The sequence below is a fragment of the Heterocephalus glaber genome, unplaced genomic scaffold (genome assembly GCF_053883595.1).
Source record: "Heterocephalus glaber isolate CG9 unplaced genomic scaffold, H.glaber_assembly_v1.0 deba00001428, whole genome shotgun sequence".
Lineage (NCBI taxonomy): Eukaryota > Metazoa > Chordata > Mammalia > Rodentia > Bathyergidae > Heterocephalus > Heterocephalus glaber.
The window spans coordinates 20,174,939-20,199,617 of NW_028258293.1; the positions used below are offsets into that span (position 1 = coordinate 20,174,939).

General features: G+C 37.2%; 1 protein-coding gene and 1 pseudogene across 12 annotated transcripts in view; both read left to right on the plus strand.

Moving 5' to 3' along the window:
- Sbf2 (SET binding factor 2) overlaps positions 1–24,679 on the plus strand; it is a 450,794-nt gene that overhangs the window by 368,647 nt on the left and 57,468 nt on the right. For all 12 annotated transcript variants that reach the window (XM_087211305.1, XM_013074593.3, XM_013074594.3 and 9 more), the window contains 7 exons: positions 2,349–2,521; positions 3,581–3,654; positions 5,751–5,946; positions 9,173–9,300; positions 10,819–10,994; positions 20,042–20,187; positions 23,644–23,839. In XM_087211305.1, the coding sequence (XP_087067431.1) occupies positions 2,349–2,521; positions 3,581–3,654; positions 5,751–5,946; positions 9,173–9,300; positions 10,819–10,994; positions 20,042–20,187; positions 23,644–23,839 (1,089 nt within the window). The remainder of the gene's footprint in view (positions 1–2,348; positions 2,522–3,580; positions 3,655–5,750; positions 5,947–9,172; positions 9,301–10,818; positions 10,995–20,041; positions 20,188–23,643; positions 23,840–24,679) is intronic.
- Positions 21,433–21,945, plus strand: LOC101704698 (thioredoxin pseudogene; annotated as a pseudogene).

Here is a 24,679-nt window from a genome sequence, read left to right on the forward strand (position 1 = left end):
GGCTAGAACCCTAGTTTTTCAGCCCACAACACTTGAACGACTCCTGCCAATTTGAGCTCAATGGGCTTTGTCCTGGGCTCCTTGACCTTACTTTAACTTGGTTGTGCCTCACCCTGACACTTGGAGCTAGTAGATGGAGCCAAACCTGCAGCTGTTCTGTGTCCTGACCTCCACTGACTCCTTTCCAAAATAGCTACTGGCCAATCACCCTCTCCTGGGGGTATCTGAACCTGAGTAACTCACCAGCCACTGGAGTCTACAGTGTTCACTGCTCCATTTCACTGGTATATTTCTCTGTGGAGGCCTTGGGGCTGTCAGTAGTCACCAGGCTTCTGCAGATTCAAGCAGCCCCTCCCACGCTATAAACTGGGGCTTAGGGAGAAAACCCCACTTTCCTCCTTGTGGTCTTTCTCTCCGCTCTAATTCTCACTTCAGATCCTGTCTGGGTCCTGGGGACCCACTTCCCTCCTCCTCTTCCTCACGTTGGTTTATTCCAGCATCTGGATTCCAAATACCAGAGAGGCTATTTCTCTGCTGCTCACCGTTCCACCATCTTTCCAGAAGTCTTCATTTAGGTTTCTGCTTAACTGTCACTTATACAAAGAAGCTCTCCTGATTTCCCTATTTTAAGTTTCATCTCTACCACTCTATCTCCCACCTTTCTTTTTCTTTCATGGCATTCTTCCATAACATGATTTATTTTCTTACATTTACTTATTGTCTTTATTTTGTTCATTACTGTATCCTTAGCATCTTTGCATATAATAGTTATTCAATATTTGGTTAAATAAATGATGAAATGAATGAAAAAATGAATTAATCACCTGAACAGTATGAAATTCTATCCCTTTTGAGTTTTCATTGGTGAATGCTGTAACATCCTGGTACTCTTCTAGCTCTCATAAATTCTTATCAGGCTCTTTCAGGCAGCTCCTCTTCTCTGTCCTTTATCAAAGGTCATCATACTCTATCAGAAAGCTCATTCATATCCCTGAATCACTGGTCCTAACCTCTCAGTCCTCCTATCCTAGACCTTCATTTTTTTTTTAGAATACCTCAAAATTTCTGATCTTCCATGCTGTATAACTTGGAGTGAGCAATTTTCACATACACAAAGCTCTTCTTTCATCTGTTATAAAGCTCTTCTTTCTTCCTGTATGATTTCTGTTTCATCTTTTGGTTATTTTATGTGAACAACATAGCTCAGGCCCTTATTATTTCAAGCCATAAATATAATAATCTCTCAGTGGCTTCATTTTTTTATTTCTTTCTTTCTGTAGTTATCTACCCTGCTTCCAGAAGAATCTTCCTAAAATAATGCTTTCACATTCTTTTACTGCTCACAGTCCCACAAGACTGTTTTGTTGATTCTGAACTCATCTACTTATTTTTTGAGAACTTCTTTAATCTGTACCCAGCTTTGTTCCCATTGCCAATCAAGTTGATAACCATTATGACTATAAATAACTATATTTTTGGTTTCTTTTAAATTTGTCAGTTTAGATAATCATGCTCTTTTAAACTCTGTATAGAGAGTGGCTAAGGCATCTAAATTCTTTAATGGCTTAGGATGGTGCAATGGCCATATTTGCTTAACTTTAATACTGACTCAGCTAAGGTGATTGGCTATGGAAGAAAGAGGAATAGGTTAGAACAGACAAATGATTCTTTGCTGTGAATAGCCAATTTGTTGAATGGTTAGAGATGAAATAAGCAACACGAGTAGGGATTAAGCTTTCACATATGCTCCATTTCAAATGTGTTTCTTTCTCTTGCATCTCTTGCATGATTTTATCACCTACAGAAAAATTATGGGATCATTGTGGCCCAAAGAGTTATGATTCAGAGAGACATGCTAGCAAGAAAAAGCATCATAGAGTAGTTTGGTCCTTCCATATAGAAGAATATGTAAGTTACTGAAAAAATTTATTTTTGCTTTTCCTACCATAGTAAATGTTCCCCAGTTGCCAAAGATAGACATTTACTTTGTCTGGTTCTATGTAGTAATTAACTTGGAGAGATAAATTATTTTAGAAGGTTCAAGTAGCAGATAATAAATGAAAGAGTCCTCTTTTTATTTTCTGTAGTTTCTGAGTACTTTTGGGAGAGTGACAGAAGTCTTCTTTAGAGAAACCAGTCTGGGTCTAAAGGATCTGACAGTAGTTTATAAACATAGACAAAAAGAACATATTTCACCATTGTCATTTATAAAGAGCCTTGGAGTTAAGTGTGCCCTGCCTACTTGAGTGTACATCTATTGGAGCAAGTTTCAGTTCTGTTCATTGTGATACAGTAGTCATTTATTGCATATGAATGCTGACTGTGATTTCTTTCTGTGACTTTCTTAGTATTGCCGGAAGTGTAGCTGAGAGCTATGATACAGAGAGTGGGTTTGAAGATTCAGAGAACAATGACATTGCTAATTCTATCGTACGGTTCATTACCCGATTTATTGACAAGGTTTGTACAGAAAGTGGAGTTACTCAGGATCACATCAAGAGCCTTCATTGTATGATACCAGGTAATCACTTTGCAAATATTAGAGAATCCGAATATTAATGATAATTGAGTTTTCCAGCATAAGACCTATATAATACCTATCTATTGTGTAGTTTAGGCGTGCTAGTTATTTATTTTCTGATTTGTTATTTTAAATATTTTTAAATTGTGATAACATAAATAACATATATAACATAAAATTAGCCATCTGGCGATTGAACCCAGGGACATGCTACCATTGAGCTACCACCCCAGTCCTTTTTGGTGTTTTATTTTGCTTTATTTTGTTTTGTTTTTGAGACAGGGTCTCACTAAACTTCTCAGGCTGGCCTTGAATTTACAATACCCCTGTCTTAGCCTCCCAGGTAGCTAGGATTACAGGCATGCACTACCACACCCAGCCATCTTAACCATTTTTAAATATACAATTCAGTGGTATTAATTATATTTACAATGTTGTGCAAGCATCACCACTATTTCCAAAACTTTTTCATCACTCCAAATAGATACTCTGTAATCAGGGCCGGAGGTTTAGCTCAGTGGTACCAGTGCCGGCCTGGCAAGCACAGGGTCCAGAGTTCCACAAAAAAAAAAAAAGAGAGAGAGAGACAGATACTCTGTAACCATTAAGTAATAACGCCTGTTGCTCCACCCCCAAACCCCTGGGGATATATAATTACTTTCTGTTTCATGAATTTGCCTACTGTAGATATTTTATATAGGTAGAACCATGCAATATTTCAACTTTTGCATCTGGTTTATTTCATTTAACATAATGTTTTCAAGGTTTACCCAGTTATCAGAATTTAATTTGTTTATCTAATCGTGTTGATGGACACTTAGTTTGTTTCCACCTTTTGGGTATTATTAATAATGTTACTGTGAGTATTCACATATATAAATATCTGAGTATTTGTTTTCAATTCGTTGTTGTATATATGTAGGAGTGAAATTTCTGGGTCATATGGTAATCCTATATTTAAATTTTTTAAGATCTACCAAATTTAGATTAGCTTTTAATTCTAAAATATCTGGAATTTGTTTTACATTCTTTTGTTTTGGTTACTCTGACCCATCCTAGGAATTGTAGCTATGCACATTGAGACCCTAGAAGCAGTGCATCGTGAGAGTAGAAGACTTCCACCTATACAGAAGGTAATTATGTTAGATTACATGCTTTCAGGGTATAACATCTCTTCTCCAAAATAGTAACAATAGACTATTGTGCTCCAGAAGTACCTTCTCTTAACCTTTTACAAGTGCAATTTTAATGGTACATTAAACTTTCAGGAGAATTTGTCCTGTAGAACCTTATAAAAAGCAACTGAAATGGGAACAGTATCCTTTCTTGGATTCAATAAAAGAGCAATAACAACCTCTTGTTGAGTTTACTTTTATAGGCAGGGCAGAAATTATGAATAATTCTAACTTTCAAGCCCAACCCAAGATTTTATGTCCAGCCTACATCCAAAACAAAAATAAAACAAGTACCATAAAAGCACAAGACTCCTGAGTCTGGCCATACATCACATGTTTCGGGCAACTCTGTTAAAAATTCAGAGTCCTGGGGCTGGGGGTTTAGCTCAGTGGTTTCGCCACCTGATGTGCAAGCGCAAGGACCCAAGTTCAATCCCCAGTACAAAAAAAAAAGAAAATTCAGAGTCCTCAACCCTGCCTCATCCTCCTGAATCAGAATACCCTGAAACATAGCTTGGAAATCTGTATTTTTCTTATCCCCACCCTCCCACCTTTGGTGCTGGGGCTCCAACCCAGGGCCTTGGATATTCCAGGACATGCATTCTACCACTGAGCCACATCGTCAGCCCTTGGAAATCTGTATTTTAACACACCTCTCAGATGATTATTTTGCTGCTAATATGTGGACTAGGTTCAGGACCCTCTTGCCTATAAAATAAAGCTATTAAGAATAAATTTTTTTAAAAAAGAATAAAGTCAGGGCCGGGGATTTAGCTCAGTGGTTCTACTGCCTGCCTTGAAAGTGCAAGGTCCTGAGTTCAATCCCCAATACCCCCCCACCAAAAAAAGAATAAATTCAGAAGAAAATTCAAAACTCAGATAGGTAGGAAAAATAATTCTATTAGAAACTTAAGACAGTGGTCATTATATTTTAGCTTTACATTTAGCTCTAAGCTTCCTAGAGCCAGCAAAAAGAATAGCGCTGATTTATATAGTTTTTATTGTTAGTAAAAAAATATATATTAGATCTTCCGGAAAATTGTAGTTTTTTTCCTTGCCCTAATCTCTTCAGAGGAATATATGATGTGGTTCTTCATATAATGGATACTGAGTCAGGATTTTTCAAGATGTATAAAATATAAATGTTTATTTCTTGATCAAGAAAGACAGGTTTTTTTTCTTTTTCTCCTTTGAGACAGGGTCTCACTGTGCAGTTTAGGCCAGCCTTGAACTCACTATTAGCCTAGGCTGGCCTCAAACTCATAGTAATCCACCTGCCTCAGCCTCCTGAGTGCTGGGATTACAGGCATGCACCACCACACCCCACTAAAGAGACAGATCTTTTTAAAAACTCATCCATTTTTTTCAAGTTTACAAATATAATAATGTTCTTTGTATAAAATTCAAGCATAAAAGAAATAGACATTGTACAAAGTGAAAAGCTCGCCAGGAATTTAGCTCAGTGGTTCTACTGCCTGCCTTGCAAGCACAAGGACCCAAGTTCGATCCCCGGTACCGGAAACAAAAACAAACAAAACAAAGAAAAAAAAAAACAAAAGGAATGGTTCAAAGTGAAAAGCTCCCCCACCAGTTCTCCCTACCCTACCCCCACTTCTGCCTTCACCCCCTAACCATAACACTACCATTAACAAGTTGGTCATATTCTTTTTTCTTTTTCCAAAAATGGGATCATAGTGTACATACCAGTTTGCAATTTCCTTTTTAACTTTACAATGAATTCTGGGCATCTATTTATTTTAATACTAAAGATCTATGACATTTTTGTAAAGGTTGGAAAATAATGCATTGAATGGATTTTTCAGACATTTATATATTTCCCAATGATTTTACTGGGGATTTTTTCACAATGATTTTACTGCAAAGAATCTTGGATGCAGAAACTTCATTTTTCCCTCTTTCCAAATTTTTTTTGTCACTTGGCTACCTGAGAAGTCTAGTTTATGGTTTTTAGGACTATAAATGAAAAGATAACTTTGATTTAAGTGTTGGAAACCCTACAAGAGTTGTGTTTAAGATACTTTCTCTGTTGTTAGCCCAAGATTCTAAGACCTGCTTTGCTGCCAGGAGAAGAAATTGTATGTGAAGGTCTTCGAGTCCTGCTTGATCCTGATGGCAGAGAAGAAGCCACTGGAGGCCTTCTTGGAGGCCCTCAGCTCCTGCCAGCAGAAGGAGCTTTGTTCCTCACCACATACAGAATTCTGTTCAGAGGGACACCTCATGACCAGCTAGGTATGAATCATAATATAGCATCAGAACATGGAAGTCTGTGTAGCACATGAAGTTTTTGTTCAGTCTGTACACAGTGATTGCAAGTAAGTTCAAATCCAGAATAAGCTTTTGGCCACACGGGTATTTAGGGGGTGGAGGGATACTTTTGCTAGTGATAATTTATATCATAGATTTTTATTTGAAAAACAAAAGCTGTATTCTAATCAATAAATTAAGTATTTATTTGCTGAAACAATTATAATTGCATGAAGCAATGTCTCAGTATCTAACTCCATACTCTGTTGATTTGTCCCAGCTTTCTGAGTCCTACAGTTAACTGTAAAGCTAAAGTCTTCCAGATACATGATCATTTTTATGAAAGGATTTGCTAAGTATCACAGGATTGTACAGCACTGATAAACTAATTTACCTCTTATCCCATTTCAGCTAATCCTGCTTCCTTCTTAGCGGACAACTTGTCTTTTATTCACTAAACCCACAACTTTTTTTATTTCCTACTACGGTATACAGTCTTCTGTATTAGAAAGGAATAGCATGCTCTTTATAGAACTAAACTGCATTTTCTCTAAATTACTCTAATCTCCATATAAAATATCTGTTGGTTGGAAAAATACATAAAATGTGAGGCAAAACCATTGGACTCAAAATCAAAAAAGTTCCTGTTTAGATTGCTAATGACCAGTCATGATAACACAACTGACCTAACTTCTCTAGAGTTCATTTTCTTCTTTTATAAAATTAGGAAAATGGCCTTTTATTGATGATAATTGATGGTTCTCAGCCTTGACTGCATATTTGAATTATCTGGGAAGCTATTTTTAAAATGCAAGTTTCTAGGCCCAACCCTCAAACAGTTGATTTGGAATATTAAGCAGGAGGAATGGGGAGACCAATACATTTGTATATTTCTTAAGCCCCACAAGTGATTTTGATGAATACTGAGGATTGAGAATTATTAGGCTAAATGATCACTAAAGTTCTTTCTTTTTCTGAAATTATTAATTCAGTAGTACTTGATAAGTATGCACTATGTGCTGTTTATTTTGTTGAACAATGGAATTCAGGTGTAAAAAATGTATGAACTTTAAAATCGTATCTTGATCACCTCTTCCTGAAGGACATTGGGGTTAATGTATTGGCATATGAATTTGGAAGGATACAATGCAACCTATATAACATGTATTCTCTGATTTATCCCGCAATATTATGAGACACATTCATTCCTCATTTATCTCTGAAATGTCCCCTTCTCCTTTAAATCTTAATAGTTGCATTATTCCTAAATTGGATAGGCTCAACGTGGTTTTAGTGTATTGGTTGTAAAAGATTGCTTACTGTACAGTAAGCAAAAACTCATGAAATTCAGTAAAGATAAATTCATAGGAACAGTTGTGCTCATTTTTGATAAGTGAAAAATGGAGGAAAATTTCTTGGCCCCCTTGGTGTATTGCTGTACATAAATTACATTTGTATTTAAAAGAAAGTTTTAAAAGAAACTAAATATACAGTACAGATTGAGTATCCCTTATCCAAAATGCTTGGGACCAGATTTTGGAATTTTTGCATTTTGGAAGATTTGCGTATGCTTTACTGCTTAAGCGTCCTTAATCCAAAGCCCCAAATCCAAATGTGCTCCCAAATCTAAAACCTTTTGAGCACCAGATTTTCAGATTAGGAATCTTTTTTTTTTTTTTTTTAGGACTTTTGTGAGATTAATGGTAAATACACATTTTGGACATATAAACTTGAGATAATTGTGTGGTCATTTAAATTGTTATAATTTATTTCTTTTTAAAAAAACAAAGCCAGGCTTAGTATGAAATTTCATATTATTCTCTTAGTATTTTCCTTTCAAATTTTGAGTTAGCTTCACGTTTTAGAAAAGGTATTTTTGTCATAGAAAAAATTTATTTTTTTTAATCTCTAATTTAAAATCTCTCCTTTAATAATATATAGAAATCTGAAAGTCTTACATGTGTTATATAAGCATAAGTTGCCTAATACATCCTAGAATTTAAATCCTCTGTACATCTTGACTTTGTTAAGCCTCTGGGTGTGAGCTTTATATAGGAAGATAGTCACAGTTTTTCAGGTTAAGGATAGACATATCCAGGAAATGAGAAGCTCTGATGATAATAAGCGGATAAATATATTGGGTAAACTTACTTCAAATCTTACCCCCTCTGGCTTACTGGCTATGAGGCTTTATTCATTGCTGCTTCTGTTACATCATTACCTGTTCCACTGCCTAAAATGCCCTCCTTCCCTTCTGTGAATCCAAATCCTACCCCCTCTTCAAAGCTCACCTTCCCTCCCATTTCATCTGGGAATCATTCTCTATTCATCTAGCATGTGGAGATCATCTCAGTTTTCTGAAATACTCAATGCCTTGAATACTCTGTTCTCTAAAGCCTAGGAGCTAATCACACATTGTATTCTGCATGTGACTCTCCTCCTGTGATAAACTGGAAGCTGTTCCAGGGAGGCTGTCTGTGCTACTTCTTTTCTAGACTCTTATCTTTATACCCTCAGGCAGTTGATATTTTTCCACTCTTGCTTTAATTGCATTCCTAAAAATCTTGGGCTTAAGTCTAGTCCTATCTTTTGAAGGCATACATACACAGTGCGGCTACTTTTACTACATACAGAAGCAAACTTTCTTTTTTTAAGTTTTGTTTTTATTAGTACATTTTGCAACACATAATGATTACATTCATCATGGGAGTTCGTACATGTATATAACACATCTTAATTCTTTTTTCTGTTTCCCTCTCCTACCCTCTCCCTCCATTTCTTGGTCCCCTTGCCTTTTGCAAATGATTTATCTCTTCACAGAAACAAACTTTAGAAACCTGTTCTCTTTTGCTTTATCTTTACATTAAATATCTTGGATGTCTTTTCATTATCTGAGGATATTTCTTTGTCAGTATAAAGCTTACCCTTAAGGTAAGATAGCGTTAAGGCAGATGATCTTGTGTGGCACATATCAAGTTTGGGAGCTAGAAAGAATAAAGGTAGGAAGCTTGTGACAGTTCCTTTCATTCTGGGAAAAGATTATCTCTCAGGAGTGAATTGCCATGCAATAAAATTAATTAGTGGAATTCTGGAATCATGACATTTTCTCTCACTGCATCCATGTGCATTGTCCTCTGCAGATGTATTTCTTCATCAGAGACTAGATGTCAGTTGTAAAGTCCTGTTACTGACTGTGTTGGTCTTCCTGCAGTTGGTGAACAGACAGTTGTGAGGAGCTTCCCCATTGCCTCCATCACCAAGGAGAAGAAGATCACAATGCAGAACCAGCTACAACAGAACATGCAAGAAGGATTGCAGATTACATCAGCATCTTTTCAGGTATAGGCTGGGGATCATTTGTCTGAAATGCTTGGAACCAGAAGTATTTCAGATTAGAAATTTTGCAGATTTTGAAATATTTCCATAGACTTACCAATTGTGTATCCCTAATTCAAAAATATAAACTCCAAATCCCTCCAAAATCTATAACGTTTGAGCACTGAAGTTTTGGATTTCAGAGGATTTTGTTGGATTTCAGATATGATCAACCTGTATTAAGAAAGGAAGGCCTTCTCTTAGTATTAATAACTTTCTACAGGGCCGGGGATTTAGCTCAGTGGTTCCGCCGCCTGCCTTGCAAGCTCAAGGACCTGAGTTTGATCCCCAGTACCAAAAAACAAAACAAAACAAAAAATTTCTACAACTCTAATGATTTTGTGACTACTTTCTGTGGTCATGGAATCAGAAGTTAGAAAATGAAGATCAGAGTGTCTGAGAGGGTAATCTTCAGCCGAGTGAACTCAAATAGTTTTGGATTTAATCCTTCACTACATGAACTCCTTAACCAACTCAGAGTACCAGTGGATTGTCTGTCATTATTTAGAAACTCAGACACATAGTGGCACTGTTCTCTGCCAAGTTAAACTTCAGTTCCTGTATAATAAAGCAGCTCTCGGCATCTGCCTCAGAAAGAAATACTGTATGGCTCTTCCGTGGAAGAAGTAAAACCCTTAAGAAGTACAGCAAGGACTAATGTCCTTTGGTACTAATTGAGTAACCCTTGATAAATCGAGGGTTTTTGCCAGAGAGCTGTGAACAATCAGAACTTGTAAAATTACTGATGCCGGACTCTGAAAGAAGCAACCTTTTCTAAGTTCAGACTATAATATGTTGCTTTTCCCATTCTTCATGCTTTGTCTCTGACTTCTCAGGTTTCCAAGGATTCAATTCTTGCCTCATTTTTTCTAGTCAAAGAGCCCTCCCTAATACTCCTGTGCTGATTTTATTAAATGTGAGGTTGGTGCTCTTTAGACTCCAGACCTTTACACATCATGTGAGAATATCGTCTACTTAGGGATTTCTTCACTGATCTAAATGCCAAAGAACTCTACATTCAAATATTGTCTGTCTATACTGGTTAGGATTCTAGTCAACCTGATAGTTTTTCTTCCTAGAATTGTTGTGTCTCTGGCTAAGAAATGACTTTAGTCCAAATTCCTGATCTACAACCAACAGTTGGGAAATGGAAAGGGCATGCTTGGCACATCAGCTACCACAAGTTAATTCCCAATCCCATCATAGCAAAGATAGTCATCATAGAAAGGAAGCTCAACTTCAAGATTGTGATTGTTTCTTGCCAACTAACCATCTATGGCAAGTAAACTCTTCTGAGCCTCACTTTTTTACTTTAAAAATTTTTTTAAATTATATTGCATGTTATCCAAAGTCCCTACATTCTCCAAAATCTTTCCATTTAGTATTATAATTTTTTCTGAGTTTTTTGTTTTTAATAATTTGGGGGAAAGTTATCTGGAAATTCTTCATGCTTCTGATGTAATTAATCTCTTTTGTTTCTAGTTGATTAAAGTAGCTTTTGATGAGGAAGTCAGTCCAGAAGTAGTAGAGATCTTTAAGAAACAGCTAATGAAGTTCCGTTATCCTCAGTCCATTTTCAGCACCTTCGCTTTTGCTGCTGGACAAACCACCCCACAAATAATTTTACCCAAACAAAAGGAAAAGAATACTTCCTTTCGGTAAGAAGAAAAACCAGTCTCTTAATTTCAGTCCTCTTGTGATTGATTGTCAGAGGAGGTGACTCAGCTTTTGTGTCAAGGTATAAATGATTGCTTCTTTTGTTTGTCATTCTGTCAAGACCATTGGGCCAACAACATAAAAATAGTGACATTGATATATGTGACAAGTTTCAAAATCTGAAACCTATAAAAGCTTTGACTGTCATGTCCATCACTGATGATACATTTTTAGAATGTGAAATTCTACTTTTTGTTTTCCTCATTAATCTCTTTCTAACTCTAATCTCTTTCTAATTGCCTTTGAGTAGTCCCTTCAGCTTTTATTAAAATCCAGGCCAAGTGGACAGTTTTACTATGTTCCTGAAATAGGTGTCTTTATTTTCTTTTCTTTTTTATCATTTTATTTTGAATAATTTTAATATATGTGCTGCCAAAGCGAGCACTATTTTGAATAATTTTAAGCTTATAGAAAATTTACACTAGTCAAATAATTCCTATATATACTTTATCTACATTAACCAGCAATCTCTACTTTGGTCATTTGCTTTATTATTCATTCTCACTCTCTCCTCTCTCTCTTTCTCATGTATGTTTATAATTTCTGAATCAGGGCTGGGGATTTAGCTCAGTGGTTTCGCCACATGCTGCTCAAGCACAAGGACCCGAGTTCGATCCCTGATACCAAAAATATATATATATATAATTTCTGAATCATTTGGGTTAAATACAAAATGCCTCTTTATCCTTAAACATCAATACACATTTTCTGAAAACAAGGACATTATTTTATATTATCATAGTACAGTAATAAAAACTAGGAAATGATATAAAATTTTTATCTAACCCAGAGTTCATTCAAATTTTATTGATGGGGCCGAGGATTTAGCTCAGCAGCACAGTGCCTGCCTCACAAGTGCAAGGTCCTGAGTTCTATCCGTGGTACAAAAAAAATTTATTGATGACTGTAGTTACTTTTTTTGCTCTGGTCCATAATCAAGCATTGCATTTAGTTGTCATATGAATCCTTATTCTGGTGAAAGTTTCTAGGAATTTATGTTGAAACTCTTACATTTCAGTTATTACACAATAACAGTTCTTTTAAATTCTTTTCCATCTATGATAAAATATAAGGGTGACCATTTTAGTTCATACACCATTAATCACCTAGGATGTGGATATCTGCCAATACAAATTACACATCAGAAATAGTTTTGCTGACTTTTTGCCTGAAGTTGGAGTAGATTGGGGATTATAGAAGATTTGAGGTTCCAGACAGTACCTCATTTGCCATTTGCACAACTAGCAACCTATATTACCTAGTGAGTGAAGGGACCATGAATATCAAGCTATGATATGCTGAAGCATGAACAGCTTCCTTGGGATTTATGAGTGAGAAAAGCATCTTAGTGCTGTAGGGTTGCAGAGAAGCCTGTGATGTTTGTTATCCCAGCCTCAATGGAAGATACAAAACTTGGTATAGTGTTTTAGGTTTAGAAACTATCAGAAATGTAAGTATTTATATTAGTTTCAGAAATATCAGGGCCTGCATTGCAAGCACAAGGTCCTGAGTTCGATCCCCAGTACCAAAAAAAAAAAAGAATATCAGTAACCAAGCCTGTTGTATATCAGCTGTGTGGAAAGAGAGCAATTTAAAAATTTTAAGAATTACCTTGAGTATGGGAAAAGAAAGATTATAGCTCTAGCTGGGAAAAATTTTCAAAACTATACTCGAACATGCCGAATCAGCCCGCTACAGACAGCCAGGTCTGTGCACGCCCTACCGAGGTCCTGAGTCGCACAGAACACGCGGAATCAGGCCGCTGCACACAGGAAGGTCTGTGCACGCCCTACCGAGGTCCTGAGTCGCGCGGAAAACACCGAATTACCCCCCCGCAGACAGACAGCCACCTGGTTCCACACTACAAAGACGCAGAGGACACCAGACCACTAGACTAAGGTACTGAGTCCCGCTGTTCCCGGCCCAGAGGTAGGGACTTCTGAGCCGCCATCCCACTGCTCCTGGTCCAGAGGACAGGGCTTCCCAGTCACCATCCCTCCCGCTGCTCCCAGCCCAGAGGAAAGGGCTGTTGGGCACCTTCTGTCCCGATGCTCCTGGCCCAGAGGAAGGGGCTTCTGGGCCACCATCCCTCCCACCGCTCCCAGCCCAGAGGGAGGGGCTTTTGAGCCACCATCCCACTGCTCCTGGTCCAGAGGAGGGGGCTTCCCAGCCACCATCCCTCCCGCTGCTCCCAGCCCACAGGAAAGGGCTTTTGGGTCACCATCCCTACTGCTGCTCGCGGCCCCTGGCCCACCTCACCCAGCTCAGAGGAGGTAATCCGTGCAGGCGCTAACAGCCCCCTGGCCCAGTCGAAATGAGAAAACACGTAAATAAGTCTCAAAACCAGACTTCCAGATCACCTACAACAACTCCAAAGGGAAATGAGATGGAACACTCTGATACTCAACCACCTGGGCCCACTGAACTGGCAACAAAAGGGGATCTGGAGAAAATGAAATCAGAAATAATTTCTCAGATAACAGGAGAAATTGCGCCCCTAGTGCAAGACATGATTAATGAATCTAGAGAGGAGCTCAGGAACATGATGGAATCCCAACATAAGAAACAAATGGAATCCATAAAACAGATGCAAATAGATTTCCAGGACATGAAAAACTCTATTGAAAGTCTACACAGCGGAATGAGCCAATGTGAGGACAGAATTTCAGATATAGAAGATAAGATTGCAATTAGTGACCAGGAAAAGAAAAATTGCTTCAAAATTATAAGGGAACATGAGAAATCAATCCAGCAGCTGCTAGATGATGCAAAGAAGAATAACATAAGACTGATTGGGCTCAATGAAGAAACAGGAGAGAGTGCAGATGACATAAAAAAATCTCTTCATAGAAATAATGCCAGAAAACTTCCCAAGCAGGGGAAAAGAGCTTGACATACAGATAAGTGAGGTATATAGTACTCCAAATAGCCTTGATCAAAAACAGTCTACACATAGGCATATAATTGTTAAGATTCCAGAAACACAACAGAAGACCAAAGTTCTCCAAGCAGTCAGGGAAAAGAAACAAATCACATACAAAGGAAAGCCCATCAGAATCACAGCAGACTTCTCAACACAAACCATCAAGGCAGAAGAGCTTGGAGTGACATATTCCAAGCCCTAAAAGAAAACAGCCTCCAGCCCAGATTGATGTACCCTGCAAAACTATCTTTCAAAATGGATGGAGAAATAAGATACTTTCATGACCAAGAGCACCTTAGGAACTTCGTGAATACCAAACTCGCACTCCAAAGAATTTTATACAATATCCTAGGAATAGACATTGAGGATCACAACCCCAGGGGGCAAAACAGAATGAACCCATCTGGCATTCCAAAAAATTAAATGTAAAAGGGGAGAACCCAACAAAAAGAAAAAGTCATGGCAATGACAAGTCAATACATTTCGGTTATAACCATCAAGGTTAATGGTCTCAATTCACCAATCAAAAGAAATAGACTGGCAGAATGGGTCAAGAAGCAAAATCCAACAATATGCTGCATACAAGAAACACACTTCATTCAAAAGGAAACTCATAGACTGAAAGTTAAAGGGTGGAAAACAATATTCCATGCAACAGGAACCCGAAAAAAAGCAGGAGTAGCTATCCTCTTGGCAGATCAAGTAGATTTCAAACCAACACTGATTAAGAGAGACGAAGAAGGACACTACATCCTTGTAAAGGGAAGAATCCAAGAGGAAGAGATGACAGTCATAAATATCTATGCACCAAACACTAGTGCACCCAACTATATAAAACAAATACTAACAGACATGAAAAGTCATATATGCACTAATACAATTGTAGTGGGGGACCTCAACACCCCACTGTCACAAATGGATAGATCAACTAGACAAAAAATAAGTAATGAAATACTAGAACTCAGTCGAACTCTTGAACAAATGAACTTAACAGATGTTTACAGACTGTTCCACCCCACAAAATCAGAATACACATTCTTCTCAGCTGCACATGGGTCATTCTCCAAAATAGACCACATACTCACACATAGAACATGTTTAAGTAAGTGCAAAGGAATTGAAGTCATCCCCTGTACATTATCAGACCATAGTGCGATGAAATTGGAGATCCATAGCAAAAGAAACTGGAAAAATTTCATAAACACGTGGAAATTGAACAACACACTTCTGAATAACCAATGGGTCACAGAGGAAATTAAAGAAGAAATCAGACAGTTCCTTCAATTAAATGACAATGACAATACAACATATCAGAATCTATGGGACACAATGAAAGCTGTCTTATGAGGGAAATTCACAGCAGTGAATATGCATATTAGGAAAACAGAAGGAGCCCAATTAAACAACCTGATGCTGAACCTCAAGCTTCTAGAAAAAGAAGAGCAGGACAACCCCAAAGCTCATACAAGGGAGGAAATTATAAAGATCAGAGGAGAAATCAATGCAATGGAGACTAAGAGAATGATACAAAAAATCAATGAAGCCAAGAGTTGGTTCTTCGAAAGAATCAACAAAATTGACAAACCTTTAGCCAACCTTGTCAGAAAAAGGAAAGAAAAGGCCCAAATCCAATGCAATTAGGAATGAAAAGGGTGAAATGACAACAGACCCAGCAGAAATCCAGAGGATCATCAATACCTACTTCCAGAACCTATATGCCAATAAGATGGACAACACATAAGAAATGGACAGATTCCTAGATACATGTGAATTACCAAAGTTGAACGAAGAAAATCTAAAAATTCTGAACAACCCAATATCAACCAATGAAATTGAAAATGTAATTAAAAACTTATCAACTAAGAAAAGCCTGGGCCCTGATGGCTTCACTGCTGAATTCTACAAGACATTTAGAGAGGAACTGCTGCCACTACTGTTTAAACTCTTCAGTGAAACTGAAAGGGAAGCAATACTCCCAAATTCATTCCTGGAAGCAAGCATCACCTTGATCCCCAAAGCAGAGAAAGACCCAACTGAAAAAGAGAAGTATAGGCCAATCTCACTAATGAACATAGATGCAAAAATCCTTAATAAGATACTAGCAAACAGAATGCAGAAGATCATCAAGAAGATCATACACCCTGATCAAGTGGGATTCATCCCAGGGATGCAGAGATGGTTCAATATATGAAAATCAATCAATGTAATACACTATATCAATAGAGCCAAGGACAAAAACCATAAGATTATCTCCATAGACGCAGAAAAAGCATTTGACAAAATCCAACATCCATTTATGATAAAAACCCTACAAAAAATTGGAATAGATGGTCTCTACCTCAAACTGATAGAAGCCATCAATGAAAAACCAACAGCCAATATCATACTAAATGGTCAAAAACTGAAATCCTTCACACTCGAATCAGGAACAAGACAAGGATGTCCACTATCACCACTCTTGTTCAATATAGTTCAGGAAACATTAGCCACGGCAATTAGACAAGAGAAAGAAATAAAAGGAATAAAAATAGGTAATGAAGAAGTCAAATTGTCATTATTTGCAGATGACATGATACTCTATACAGAAGACCCCAAGAACTCCACTAAAAGTCTTCTAGACTTAATAACCAAATTCAGTCAAGTAGCTGGTTCCAAGGTCAACACACAAAAATCAATAGCTTTCCTCTACACCAATGACAGACTCACTGAGAGAGAAATAGGGCAAATAATTCCTTTCACAATAGCATCCAAAAAACTGAAATACCTAGGAATCATCCTAACAAAAGAAATCAAAGACCTCTTCTCTGAAAACTATGGCACTCTGAAAAGAGAGATTGAAGATGCTATCAGAAAATGGACAGACATCCCCTGCTCCTGGGTAGGAAGGATTAATATAGTGAAGATGGCCATACTTCCAAAACTGCTATATAGATTTAATGCAATTCCAATTGAGATCCCAGCAGCATACTTCATAGACCTTGAGAAAACAATCCAAAAATTCATTTGGAACAAGAAGAGACCCAGAATAGCAAAAGCAATTCTAGGTAACAGAGACATGGCAGGGGGTATCACAATCCCCAACCTGCAACTCAACTACAAAGCTACTGTGATAAAAACAGCATGTTACTGGCAAAGAAACAGACTTGAGGACCAGTGGAACAGATTAGAAGATGCAGAAACAACACCAGACACATTCAGCCATCTCATCTTCGACAAAGGAGCCAAACACCCTCACTGGAGAAAAGATAGCCTCTTTAATAAACGGTGCTGGAAAAATTGGGCTTCAACTTGCCGAAGATTAAAACTAGACCTGTATCTCCCACCATGCACTAAACTAAAATCAAAATGGATTAAAGATCTAAATATTAAAATAGAAACTCTGAACCAGTTGGAACAGAGGTTAGGTAGAACCCTTGAAGACATCGGTGTAGGAAAAGATTTTATGAACAAAACCTCAGTTGCCCGTGAACTAGCACAAACAATCAACAAATGGGATCTCTTCTTATTAAAAGGCTTCTGCACAACAAGAGAAACCACCAGCAGTGTGAAGAGACAACCCACAATGTGGGAAAAAATCTTCACCTGCTCTTCCTCAGACAAAGGTCTACTATCTCGAATCTATAAAGAACTGAAAAAGATCTGACCTCCGAAATTTAAAGACCCAATCAAAAAATGGGCAGCTGAAATGAACAGACATTTCTCAGATAAAGAGGTAGAAATAGCAAATAAATACATGAAGAAATGTTCAACATCACTGGTCATTCGAGCGATGCAAATGAAAACAATGCTGAGATTCCACTTCACTCCAGAAAGAATGGCTGCTCTCATGAAATCAACCAATAACAAATGCTGGCAGGGCTGTGGGGAAAAGAGGAACCCTGCTCGACTGCTGGTGGGAGTGTAGACTGGTGCAAGCACTGTGGAAATCAGTATGGAGATACCTCAAAGAACTAGGACTGGAAGTCCCATTTGACCCCGCTATTCCACTGCTGGGGATCTTCCCCAAAGAATTAAAAGAATCATACCACAGTGATATATGTGCACCCATGTTCATAGCAGCCCAGTTTGTAATAGCTAAAACTTGGAAACAGCCCAAATGCCCATCAACTGGAGACTGGATAAAGAAAATGTGGTGTTTTTATAAAATGGAGTACTACTCAGCCATAAAAAATGAGAAATTAGAGACATTTATAGCTAAGTGGATGCACATTGAGGCAATACTCTTAAGTGAAATAAATAGGACACACATGTGTAAATACTGAATAGTTTCTCTGGTGTGAGAAACTGAAAGTGTAAATAAGGACTAAATGTATAATAGGTCATGTGAAATAGGAAGAAAAGGGACAAAGGGGAAGCAAGTGGGAGGGCTAGGGGAAAGGACAGAAGGGAATGGGATTAATATGAGAAAATGGGAAAAGTAGGAACAAAATCTTTGTAAATAGGGAGGACTGGAGAGGTTGAAGGGAGGGCTGGGCAAGGGTGAAAAATAAGAACCAAGAGAGACTATGTAAAGGTGCAAATTTCCAATGATGAATGTCATTATATTGTATACCTAAAATGTACCAATGATTAGAATGAATAATCGATAATGTAAAATAGGAAGAAAAGGTCCAAAGGGGTAGGGGTCGTGGGAGGGGCAGGGGAAAGGAAAGAAGGGAAAGGAAAAATGATGAGAAATGGAAAAAATGGAAATAAAGTCTTTGTAAATAGGGAAAGGTGGAGGGTGTGAAGGGAGGGCTAGGAATGGAGAAAAAATAAGAACCAAGATGCATTATGTAAAGGTTCAATTCCCAATGAGAAATGTAATTGTGTTGTATACCTACAATGTACCAATAAAAGAATTTAATACAAAAAAAAAAAAACTACACTCAGTTTAAATTATACCTGAAGTAATTCACAGTAGGTTTCATTTAGGAAATAGCTGTATTTTATAATTCCTAACAGGCATCTAGAACATATTCTGTGCTATTCAGGTTTGTACTACAGATGACTAAAGATGGTCTGGCAATAAAAGAATCCTTATCACATTTCACAGAATAGCAAGAAAACACAAAAAGAATTCTGTGTTAGTGAAGAAAATAGTCAAGAACAATTTTTATTCAAAATCTTCACTTCTATCAGATTAATCTGAAAAGCAACTCATTTATTTAATTCTCTGGGTAAAAATACTGTGTGCCTAGATTTTCTGTCAGTGAGAAAAACTATCTGAATAAATAAAGTACTTTTGGTCCAAGTAATTCACATCATAGTTTCCCATTAATTTAAGCTAAAAATACTCATTTCTGTTTTCTTTTTTAGTCTCTCAAAAAGAATATTGTTTTTCTATACCTTAGAAAATTTACAGCTAATTCAAGGCAGGACTCCAGACATACACACTTAAAATGTTTAAGAAATAAGTCAAAATGTTCCCAACTGTCATTGTTACATGATCTCAAAGAGAGTTTGAGTCAGTAGAAAAGGGAGAAGTCTAGCTTTCCATTTGGGAGACTTCTGAAACATAATTTTTGAGGACCGTTGTGGAGACAGTGGCACGGATAGCTATAATGGGCTCCGAGGTGTGCTTGACCAAAACACTGAACCAAGGAGTTTATATTTGGGACATATGTAGCTTGTGCTCCACTTGAAATTCTTACATCTTGTGTTTAAAACAGTATCCTGATGACAATGGAGTTTTGTAGGAAATTAGTCTGCTGCTACAAAAAAGTGATTTAAAGGGCCAGGGATTTAGCTCAGTGGCACCACGCCTGCCTCGCAAGCACAAAGTCCTAAGTTCGATCCCTGATACCACAAAAAATTAAAAAAAAAAAAAAGTGATCTAAAGAAAGAGAAGCTTAAAGAAAGTATGCACAGTACCATAGTATATACCAGTGGTGGTGAACGTATGGCACACGTGCACAGCAGTCTGTTTGTATCATTGAAAGCTCTAAAAGGTTTGCCATCACTGGTGTATACTATATTTATGACTTGTGGAAATGGAAACAAAAAAATGGAGCTATGTAGCTGTCAAAAATGTAAGTGATACCTTCATATTAAATTGACATTTCTCTTTGGTTTTATGACTTGTAGTACCTTTTCAAAAACAATTGTGAAAGGTGCCAAAAGGGCAGGGAAAATGACAATTGGCCGACAGTATTTATTGAAGAGGAAGACAGGAACAATTGTGGAAGAGAGAGTAAATCGTCCTGGATGGAATGAAGACGATGACATATCAGGTATTTGAGAATTCATTTTTTATTAATCAATTTTATTCTTATATGAATAAGAATAAGAAAATAAGACATAGTTGCACTTAAAACCCTTTATTGTTATTGTTTTTGTTGTTGTTGTTGTTGCTTTCAGTTTTTGCGAAGTTGTTTTATTTTGTTGAGACAGGGCCTTGCTATGTAGTCTGGGCTGACGTCAAATTCACAGCAAGCCTCCTGCCTCAGCCTCCCAAATGCTGAGACTACAGGCATGTGTCACCACGCCCAGCTGTACTTATACATTGATACCCAAAACTCAGGATCTCACTAGAAGTTTGAAAGTGTTTACCAGCTTCTCACAAGTGGAAGAAAGTTATTTTCGTACTCCTTTATTGTTTAGATAAAGATCTGTTAAATTCACATTGGCCAATTTTATGTAGGTTTGTTTTAATTGATCTCTGCTTCCCATCATCCTTATTTATCTTACTATAAGTTGCAATGAGTGATTGATGAGGAATGCTGAACTCCAAATAATCATGGTTTTTGTCATTGCTATAAAATATTCAAAACTTTAAAAAGAAAAAGACAAACAGAATAACGCTATTTGGAAAGCTTTTCTAGGTGGGTCTTATTCAAGGGAGAAAGAAGGAAACTCCACTACACAAGAAATTAAATTATAGGGTAGCCTCTTGTACCTTATTCTAACAGAATAAAAGTAAGGGAATAAGGACATTGACTATTTAAAGTTGAAGTTTGGGATTTCTGGTAAGACATTGTGGGTCCTTTTAATCAAAATGGGGAACCTAAGATGAAAGAATTCTTAAATGCTAAGAAAAAGACACCTGCTAAATATTTAAAACAATAGAATTTAGGCAGCTGAGATACTTCTCAGTTGGGAAAATAAGAGGAAGAAAACCAGTTAACAAAACGCTTTATTGAATGATTTTTTTTCCTGTGCTTAACCTGTTATCTAGTATGCTATGGAATTAACACTACAGAGAACATGATGTAATGTGAGGTAGAATGTACTTTACACCCTTTTCTTTGTCAAGATCTTAGTTTTAGCTACTAGTGATTATACAGCAACTTCTAGCTGTAACAACACCATTTTAAAAGAAACTTCATCTTCAGTGAGGGCACTGGCTAAAGGTCTCCATTTCAGTTCACCAGTATAAAGAACCAATGCAGTTTTGTGTGTATGTGTGCATGCCCTCTGTGAGAAAACGTACATACTGTACAGACTCAACTCTGACAGCAATGAAAAGACCCACCATGGCGAGCTAGGTCCCGCGCCTTCAATCCACTTCCATCACTTGCTTCCGTAGCTCGTCAGACCCTCAGCAGCCAAAATGGTGCAGCAGATCAATAGCAAAGAGGCTTTTCAGCAAGCCTTGGCTGCTGCAGGAGATAAACTTGTAGTAGTTGATTTCTCAGCCACGTGGTGTGGGCCTTGCAAAATGATCAAGCCTTTCTTTCATTCCCTGTCTGAAAAATATTCCAACGTGTTGTTCCTTGAAGTAGATGTGGATGACTGTCAGGACATTGCTGCAGAGTGTGAAGTCAAATGCATGCCAACCTTCCAGTTTTTTAAAAAGGGTGAAAAGGTGGGTGAGTTTTCTGGCGCTAATAAGGAAAATCTTGAAGCCACTATTACTGAATTAGTCTAATTGTGTTTTCTGAAGAACATAACCAACTATCCACTGTGTAAAACTTTTAATTTTTTTATTTACAAAAAATATGAAGTATGGAAACTATATACCCAACTGCCATCTGATTATAAATGACAATAAAATATTAATTCTACCCTTTAAGAAATAAATAAAAAGAAAAAAAGAAAAGACCCACCATTCCATTACTGAGGTGACCATTTGTTGGAACCCTGGCCTCACAGTCATATATAAAGCTATAAAATTACTGTTACCCATTTGTACTGACTGTTTTTGGAAGTTTTTTGATTTCATGGACTAAAACTATTCTATAACTGGGCCCAGTGACATGCACTTACAGTCCCAGCCTCTTGGAAGGCTGAAGCACAAGGATCTCTTCAGCTCCACAGTTCAGAGCTATCCTGGGAAACATAGCAAGACCCTATGTCAAAAAACTACAAAAGACCAAATTATGTAATGTTCTTTGTACCTCTACAAATAAAAGGCCAACATAAAACTGATTCCTGATTATGTACATTGTGAAGCTCACAAATTGAAATACAAATATATTTGTAGAGATAATCTGTTGGTTTTTTCTTTTTCATTTTAATAGAAGAGAGCCCTGTCTTTACCTTGTATATTAGTACCTTCAGTACATTTCCAAAAACTTTAAAAGTTAAATTTGACTTCTGTCACATTAAAAATAAAAAATATATTAGGATAATTTTTAACATGGTATTTTTTTTTTAGTTTTAGAATATGCAGTACTAATTAGGAATGTCCTTTTTTAAAAATCCTCCCTAAAATACTTGATTATTGAGTAAATTCTTCCACATCTAAAATCTAAAGGAATCTATAACCTATGATGGCAAAACTGTGAGGAGGTTTTCCATATCCACATCCTCCAACAAAAATATTTCTAGGAAAAAAAGTATAACTGTTTCATATCAGTCTTTTCTAAAAAGGCTTTTTCGGGGGCTGGGGATTTAGCTCAGTGGTTCTGCCCCCTGCCTCGCAACCACAAGGTACCAAGTTTGATCCCCGGTACCAAAAAAATAAATAAATAAAGACTTTTTCCCTCTGATGAGCTTCTTGTTAATCTAGAAATTTTCTAATAAAAATGTATACGCTGAAAGTAAGCTAAAAACTAGATGATGAATTTGTGTAGTGATCATATTAAAGATAAATTTTAGCTGAGTGTGTTTGTATATACATGTAACCCCAGCACTGAGAGGCTGGGACAAAAAGGTCATAAGTTTGGGCCCAGCCTCACCATTTAGCAAATTAGCAAAGGTGCTGTCTCAAGATTTTAAAAGGTCTCGGGGCCTGGGGATTTAGCTCAGTGGTGCCACCACCTGCCTTGCAAGTGCAAGGTCTTGAGTTTGATCCTGGGTAGCAAATAAATAAATAAATAGAAAGGACTGGGGAGGTAACTCAGTGTAAAGGCCCTAAGTTCAACCCCTGTACCAAAAAAAAATAAAGTAAATTTTACTGACAAGTTAACTTCTGACAATGTTTGAGTGTTTTTATGGAGTCTTATATTGCAATCACTGCATTATGGCATTAATGAGCAAGCCAGTTGGTACATAAAAATATGGGTAATGAATTCAAAATTATATTAATAAATTACTTAAATGGTGTTATTCCCTGACATTTTTAATTGAGTTACTGATATTTTATGACCTGACTGTCCATTGCTGTTTTATGATTCCTCATACAAGTTACCACTTAGTTTGTGATACATGTCACACCTGTCACCCTAAGGTAAACATTCTCTTCAAAAGAAAATTTAATACTTTACTTTGAGGTATTCCTGTAAAAGCATTTGCCATCATTACAGTTTCAGATGATAGTGAACTCCCCACAAGTACCCTGAAGCCCTCAGAGAAGTCTACAATGGAACAGTTAGTGGAAAAGGCTTGTTTCAGAGACTATCAGCGGTTAGGTTTGGGAACCATAAGTGGCACCTCATCCCGTTCAAAACCAGAGTATTTCCGAATCACTGCCTCCAACAGGATGTATTCTCTGTGCCGAAGGTAAGTGTCAGTGGGCCCTCAAAAGAGACCTTTTCTTCCATTATAGTTTTTAATGGGCTGTTTATATCCGTAGCCCAGGGAAAGATACAAAGGCCAGAAAAGAGGAGTAAGATCTCCAGAGATGTATATATTTAGGAGTTAACTTTTTATGTGGCAGAAGCAAACATCTCATTGCCATTTTGAAGACACTAGTTATATCACTGGAAAGTATATTAGGTCAGAAGGTAAGAAGCAAAAGTGCTTGTCCCCTTAATGAATTTCCTTTGTCTTTTTCTTCCCAGTTTACTGCTTTTCTGGTGTGCATGATGTTAACTTGAAGAATAGGATTTCCCAGGCAAATGGGAGAGATGCCAGGGATCCACAACCTTTTCTGTATAGGACCATACAGTAAATATGTCCAATTTGTGAGCTATAGAGTGTCTTTATTGCATCTACTTAGCTCTGCCACGAAAGCAGCCTTAAGCAGTAAGGAAAAGTATAGGCAAGTTGGGCTTTGGCCTGCAGGCCCTAATTGGCTGGCCCAGGTGTAGGCAGGGCTTCTTATGCTGCATAATTAGAATATTTATCTAGAATATTATTTAAAGAATATAAATGAACACATTTTCTTTGTTCTGTTCTTGTCACTTCTTGCTGTTTTTCAAATAGAGTATGCTCTATTTCATTCTTTACTATATGTAAATACAGATTTTCTAAAGCTTCTACAGGTTGGTTATTTTCATCTCCAGGTAAGTTGTTTTCTTTGCACTTATAAATTCCTGCATTAATTAAGTAGCTCCAAAAGCACTTCATAAATTGTAAGCTTTGTTCATATTTTAGAAAGTTATCTTAAGTTACTATTAG